The sequence below is a fragment of the Diuraphis noxia genome, unplaced genomic scaffold (genome assembly GCF_037042655.1).
Source record: "Diuraphis noxia isolate RWA-SAM2 unplaced genomic scaffold, SU_Dnox_SAM2 contig0004, whole genome shotgun sequence".
NCBI classification, from domain to species: domain Eukaryota; kingdom Metazoa; phylum Arthropoda; class Insecta; order Hemiptera; family Aphididae; genus Diuraphis; species Diuraphis noxia.
In genome coordinates, this window is record NW_028301714.1 from 7291743 (window position 1) to 7299833 (window position 8091).

The 8091-nt window shown below is 29.9% G+C and overlaps 1 protein-coding gene across 1 annotated transcript; it reads right to left on the minus strand.

Moving 5' to 3' along the window:
• Window positions 1–327: 327 nt before the first annotated feature.
• On the minus strand, window positions 328–6309 carry LOC149055605 (uncharacterized). The gene is given in 9 exon segments (XM_089225827.1): window positions 328–450; window positions 573–979; window positions 1105–1300; window positions 1430–1491; window positions 2406–2601; window positions 2763–3007; window positions 3113–3308; window positions 4606–4764; window positions 6211–6309. Coding segments are annotated over 9 exon segments (1683 nt in total).
• Window positions 6310–8091: the final 1782 nt, after the last annotated feature.

Genomic DNA, 8091 nt, shown 5'->3' on the forward strand with positions numbered 1-8091 from the left:
CGACAGTAGGGGTAAGAAGAGGCATAAAAGATAAAAGTATAAAAAAAAAAGAAAATACTACATGATTACATAAGTAGTACCTATACGGCTATACTTATACATTTTAATTTATATCTTTTTTCTTTAAGATACATAAAAAAGTAAGAACTTAAAAATATAAAATAAATGATAACAAATTGATAAACTAGAAAAAATTAAAATACAAAACATTTTATCATAATCAAAGTTCAAGATACTATTATCAGTATTATGTTTAAAATGTTAATTTATTAAAAAAATTAAAAAGTAATAACAACTTAGTTAAATAATTAATATTTTCTTTATTTGTTAGACAAGTTTGAAGTTATTTCCTCGTATAATCATTATACTTTCCAGTAGATCAGGCGATAATGAAGTACGCAAATCACTCAAAATAAATTTGAGTCCTGAGAAACTCCTTTCCAGTGAGACCTTTTTAAAAATTAAAAATTTAACAAAATTAATTTACAAAACTAAATACTAATTTTAATTATAAATTATTATGTTTTCATAATTATAGGAGATATATTTATTAATTTATATTTTATATTTACCTGGGTGCATGGTACAGCCATTACAACTTGTGAAAGTTTGTAAAGTTCAGGCATAGACTCGTGATGTTCAGACCAATAGTTTTTTATATCAGTACTATGATGCAATCTCGGAGTATTATCATATTCTTCCAACAGTATTGCAATAGAACGTTGACTACAGTTCATATTTATCGACATATTATTAGCACTGTTTTGAGAAGATGACTGGATAAATGATTCAAGATCATCATCTGGATCCATAATATTCTCTTCGTGTGCATCAAAATATTGAGCATTATTAATGTTTGCTTCATTTTCATTTCCCGTCAACTGTTCAATTATTTTCCAAGTTTTTTGTAAATGATCCTTTGCTTCTATTTTACTTGTATCATTTAGCAAACACTGAAACCTTGGATCCATAAATAGAGCTATAAACAAAAATAATAGTATATAATATATTAATATACCTAGGTATTATACTATTATGTATCAATATGTATTATTTTTGTTTTCATGAAATAATAATTAATAAATTAATAAGTAATTACTATACCTGAGCTGAATATTGGATTTTCAAATAAAGCTTTTTGTCGCTTTTCCATTGACTTTGCTATAGAGTTAGATAATGCTGTATTTTTTTTTTTTAATTTTGAAATAATTTTCCACCAGCAACCAAAGAAATCTCCCATTGTAATATCATGTTTTTGAAGAAAAATTATTCCATCTCTAGCAGGTTGAAGTGAATCAATCTATCAATTACAAAATAATAAAAATATTTTAGTATAGTAACATATAGTATTATCGTATATCTGGTATATACTTAATTGTAATATTAATATATTGTGGTAATTTTTATTTTTAATATAAAAAATAATTACCATATCCTTAAGTGCTTCCCAATCATTAACTGATAACTTAAGATCAGGCATTGTGTTAATGACTTCAGGGGACTTGCAGCAATAGCAAGTATACCTGTTTCATATAATTATAATTATGGATAATGAAAGTAGCAAAAAAGAGACTAGGTAGTGGACTGTATGTTTATATTAAAGTGTAATAATAAATAGTAATAAATAATAATAATAGTATATCAGTTACAAAAAATATAACAAATTATATAGTGATATTTGCAATGGCAACAATAGTAATTTTTATGATAATAATAATATAATAAGTTGCAATGCAATAATAAAACTATACATAAGGTAATAATAATACAAGATACATAAGGTAATAATAATACAAGTTGCAATGCAATAATAAAACTATACATAAGGTAATAATAATACAAGATACATAAGGTAATAATAGTACAAGTTGCAATGCAATAATAAAACTATACATAGGGTAATAATAATACAATTTACAATGCAATTAAAATTATACCTTGGTGCACCAACTTACCCTACTTATGATATAGATGTAATCTTATGCCAAAGTTAGTATACGAGGTTAGGAATTAGGTCACATGTGGAACACACACCATACGAATCACCCAAAATAATTATATGAAGTCAGAGGCTAAAATGGTTGGAGCGTGACGACAATAATAGAAAATTGAGATCTCAATGAAAAACAGACTACCAATAAGGTATTACAGATTGCAGCAACAGAGCAGAAATATAAGGTCATAACGTGAACATGACGGACGAAAAAACGATGTTGCTGCAACCAAGAGCAGAGCAAAAAAAAAAAAAAGGAAATACGAAAAACAAACGTATAATATAACGAATTATTCACAGATAGATAACAACCGTGGTCAGGAACAGTTACCACGGTATGTCATCTGTGGTGAGCAAACAGTATGACCATCATAAACGGCGGGCAAATTTGAAACAGATGTATGACGCCAACACATTGCATCTTGATATTCTATACAAAAAGGTTTAATTTCATGTAGCCTTTGTAGCATGTCATACATTGATGTCCACCGTGTTTCAACGTCAATTATCAAATGTTTTCATTATTTCAATATGTTGGCAGCATTATCACTGGTAATAGAAAATATTTGTGTCTTAGTTATACCATACTTATCCAAAACATTTAATACCTGTAAGCAATAAAAAAAAATAAAAAAATAATTCAAAACTATTTCAAATAAATTAATAATAGGTACAAAACCATTAATTAGTAAATCAAAATTAAAATGATTTTATTACAATTAATGATTTTAAACTCTAATTTTAATATTTTATAGTACCATATTATTACCATTTCTTTTAAGTATATAGCACTGTGTCGCTCCATCAATTCAGTGATTGCTAAGGTTTTCAACTGTAGAACATTATTTTGCATATATTGTATGTTGATTCCTATTAAAGATCTATTATGTCTTGTTACACAATCTACCTTCAAACTGATTAACCGATTAGCTACATCAGTTGCTATAGTTTTTACTATGAGTTGTGCTTTGTCTATAATATGACTTTTTATGTTATGAGAGTTAATTGAAAATCCTATAGGATAAAAATAATTGGTTAGGCAGATATAGATAAAGAATTCAATTTAAATTTTAAATTACTAATTTTTATTTGTTAATTAAGAATTAAGTAAATATTTACCTGTTTCTGGCAATCCTTCTATGATAGGATTTAGCAACTTTCTAAATCCTGAATCATGGAGGATAGTAAATGGTCGGCCATTTACTGTTACCATTTCCACACAAGCATTAATTATATCATCTTTTGATAAAGAAATCTTTATACTTTTTTTTGTAACTTTAATCATACTATCCAACGACATTTGTCCTGCAGTTCTCTGGTCATAACAATTAAATATAAAAATATATTAATAATAAATTAAATAGTAAATACTGGTTTTAAAAGGTAAATAATAAATTATTATTACTAGAAAACAAGAAAATTCAAAATAAAAAATATGTTAAATATATATTATATAATAATATTATCTTGTTAACTATTAAAATTTAAAAATGTATAAATGCCTTAAACCACATATTAATATAACTAGCCGACCCGGCCACGCGTTGCTGTGGCTAAAGTTTTTGTAATATTACATTATAGTAAACAATCTAAGAGAACATCAGTCACTGGCATCAGCACACTGGCATAATTTGTACTTAGTTTTTTTACCTTTTTTTCTTACCCAAATTTTGAGTAAGTGGCCAATTCATTATCATGCCGAGAGCGCAAAGAGCACGCATTAGCAGAAGAACTGCCACTTACTCAAAATTTGGGTAAGAAAAAAAGGTAAAAAAACTAAGTACAAATTATGCCAGTGTGCTGATGCCAGTGACTGATGTTCTCTTAGATTGTTTACTATAATGTAATATTACAAAAATTTTAGCCACAGCAACGCGTGGCCGGGTCGGCTAGTAATATTATAATATACAAACATGCCCGATAAACCAATAGCAACCACTATATAATACACTACTTATTATTATTTTAATCTGCAACAATAAACTAAATTTTTTATAATTTAGTTTGTTTTTTTCTAGACAGATGGCGCCACTGTTGTATTTTTGACATACAGATTTCCTACATTTCGGGTGGATTTTCATAAAATATTCTTTCATAATAACCTTGTCCTATCAGTAACCAATAGTAACTATATGTCATACAATAAGTTTACCATATGTTTCCATTTTATATAAGAACAACTACTCATCCTCTTTGGATCTGCAACCTATAGAACCGTAACAACTAAAAATATTTAGTATATTTTTTGGCCGAAAGAGGGCGCCACTACTTTGATTCTGTTTTTGATTTTGTATGAACTTTATACTTTTTTTTTATTGACAAAAGTGTTACTATAACCTTCAGCGGAGTGTCGGGTTTCAGCCAAAAAAAATTTCAACCAAATCGGTTCAGTAGTTTTCTCGGTTAGCGCGGTCTAAGAAAAACCCTTACAATTTTATATAATAGTATAGATAATATTATATTATAATAATACAAGTATACAACTATATAGGTAAGTAATATTAATAATATTATTAACTATTAATATTATGTACTTGGTTTACACTATAAAAATTAAAATGCAGTATTACACTAATACTAAACAATTATCTATACTGTGTAAAATAAATTACTTTAACTGAACCGGATGTTGAATTTTCTGTAATGGAAGTTGTTGATTTACAAGCATTATTTTTTGCTGTCATTAACAATTGGTATTCATCCTTATGACGAGCATGTATATGCTTTTCTAAGTTTGAACTGTGTTTACCTACAAGTTGTGAGCTTTCGGCCTTTTTAAGGGCTTACTGACCACCCATCACACAAGGGGAACACTTATGTGATGACCCATAGACCGAACCGTGTGGTGTCTTTTGGACATGTCGGTAGAATCTATGGGTTTTGATACACACAGTGGGAAATGAATCCCAAAGATTTATTTAAAAGGGAAAACAGTAAATAAAAATAATATTAATAAAAGAAAATATGTGGCAACATGTAAGGTAGTGATATGATTGTATTTTACATGGCAATTACAACTCAAAAACAAGATATATTTTAGAATAATTTAGCACATTGTAAAGTGCATGATGATACAGGAAAAAAATATAATATTATATTATAATTTGGCACATGGCAGAGTGCATAATACAAAAAAAACAATATATAATATAATATAATTTGGCACATGGCAGAGTGCATAACACAGGGAAGAAATATAATACTCGTATAATATTATATAATATGTAATACTGCAACAAAAAAAATATAAAGCTACGGCTCCGACACGCGGTTACCGGCCAAGGAATCATATTCATATATCGATATGACGCATCATACATTGATACATATTCATTATTTAATTAACGGAGAGGACCAACGGCTCCGCATGACGGTTACCAGGGCATTTCTTTAAAAAGAGAAAGAAGAAAGAAAGAAAAAAAATGAGTGTTCGAGAAAAATTATAGATGCATATATAATCGGACAAAAATAAGGGGTATTTGGGGGAAATAATAATACTTGGCGACTGCAGCTGGTGTCTTGAGGTGTTGGTAACCAGTGGCTGTGATAGGCTGGCCTCGTGGGCCGTCGATACACCTTAACTCGTGATCGACACGGCCCATCTGCACCGGTTACGTTGGATACTGTTGTGGATATTGGTCGCTGGGCCCTCCACAGCCCCAGATGGTAGAATTAGCCCATCATGGCGTCGACGAGATACATGAACAAAACATTGACCGCGTGGTTGTTGATGGACGGATCGACAGACTGGACGACAAGTTTACATATACCGGTGTACCGGGCAGCGGTCGTGACAAGAAGAATAAAAAATATGCCGAGAGAAGTCAACGGGCGCCGAACGGCTCGTCTTGATGGTGACCGTTGTTGAAAATGTGATGGAGTGGGGCGGGGACAGTGTTGCTTTTCGCGGGGATTTTACATAATTATTGGGCTTCAGCTGTCTTGTCAGCGTTTACCGGTGGAGACGATCGTATCGCCGACAGCGCAGGTAACCACATCCGCGGAGACAGTTCGCCGGACACTATGTTCAGGAGGGGGTGGGGGGATAAGTGAGGATATAACATGACTATTGTTCGTCTTAATCGCAACGCGCTATTGTGATAATAGAAAGACCATTAAAGTAATGGTCGCAAACCGATAGGTATGATAATTTAATTGTTGTAGGGAAAGGTGGGTTTAATGGATAATGATATTATAGAGGCCTAAAATTCTGTGACGTTACAAAGTTCTGGTTTTTGACATCCATTTATTTTACAAATTGATACATTTCTTCCTGCATCAAAGTAAAAAAACATAGATCCTACAGGATTCTTCATAGTTCTTACTTCTTAATGATTGATACAATGATATGTACAGTTGTCAATTATTGTCAATTACTTTATAAAAAAAATAATAATCACGATCACACGCACTTTACTGTAAAAATGTAATATAAGAATCGTGGTCATAAACGCACTTTTTCGTAAAATACCGTTCGCTCAGTTGGCTGTTAACAAAGATCCATGCCTATAATATTAAAAATAAAATGTTTAACTTATCACTAGTTATCAATTATCATGTGACTCAGTGAGGATTATTATTTGCTTGTAATATTCATTATTCGTGTGGTTGTAGGAATCAAGCTATTTTTAGATTTCCCAGTACAATAATATACAATGAGGATAACCGGGACTATCGAGAACCAACCAACTATATTACGTTTATAATTATTTATGTTATGGGTAGATACTAGATAGAAATAGAATACCAATTATTTGAATTATTATAACACGAATTTAGACTATATAGGAGAAAAACATTAATACTACGATAATACCAATACGTAATTATGTAATATTAATATTAGACTATTGTAATTTATAGTAGCATAGTAGCTACAAACTTATCATTATTTAAGAAGCTAAAATAAATTATACATTTTATACTTCATACTATTCATGGGTAAATATAGTCGGTACTAACTAATAAGTAAAAAGGTCATAAATATCGGTAACCGGTAACCAATAACCGGGAATAAAAACGAGTTTAAGATAACGGTAATCGAATTTAGGTTCCTAAAATTTCGGGAAATTACCGGTTTTTACCGAAAACCGGTAATCGGTTTCAAGCCCTGATTAAAATAAAATAAAATAAACAATTATTTATCTCAAATAAATATTGGTACAAAACATAATACTCTTTCAATAATTTTTTGTTTCTCTTCTCTTTCAAAAAAATTAATTAATTAATATATAAAAAAATATATATACCTGTCGTTCAGGTAATAAATTAATTTAATGATAAAAAGAAATTTTTTTTTATTATTTTACACGTCATGCAAAAGTCACAAAAAAATCAGTTAGATAATAATTACATATTCCCTGACATAGATTTTAACAGCATCTCAACAGGTTGGATTACTAAACTTAATAAAGAAAAATTTAATAACTGAATTGTCAAGAAGACAATTAATAACATCTGGTCTAGTTCCAGATCTAAAAAATAGGCTACAAAAATATCTAAAAGGGGAATCCACTCCTGACGATTTCGAAAAATCAGTACAGCATAATATAACATTCATTTCAGATTCAATTACTATAGTTCCGTCGACAATACAATAAAAAACAATATGACTGATAATAAAAAACCATATTTTAAACCTACTAATTTCTCGGGTTCTATTTCGGAAAACATTGATTCATTTTTAAAAAAATACAACAGAGCAGCCATCATAAATGGTTGGTCTGAAGCTGAAAAAACGCAATATATCCCTGTATTTTTAGAAGTTTCCGCTCTCACTTTTTATGACAATATTATAGATAGTGGGGGAGATATAAAATGGGCTGAATTAGAAAAGAAACTTAGATTAGAATTCGAACCGATAGCCCAAATTGACATGCTTCGTTTAATGTTAGAAAAACGTAAGCAATTACCTGATGAACCTACTGTCTCGTACATCAACGAAGCTGAATCGTTGTGCAAACGTATTGATAGTAATATCTCTCAGGAAGATATGGTACGTAATATTATGAAAGGCTTAAATCCCTCCATAGCCCGATACATAGGCATAATGGGCAACGAAAATCTATCTGAATTAAAAAGTAATGTACGAAAATATG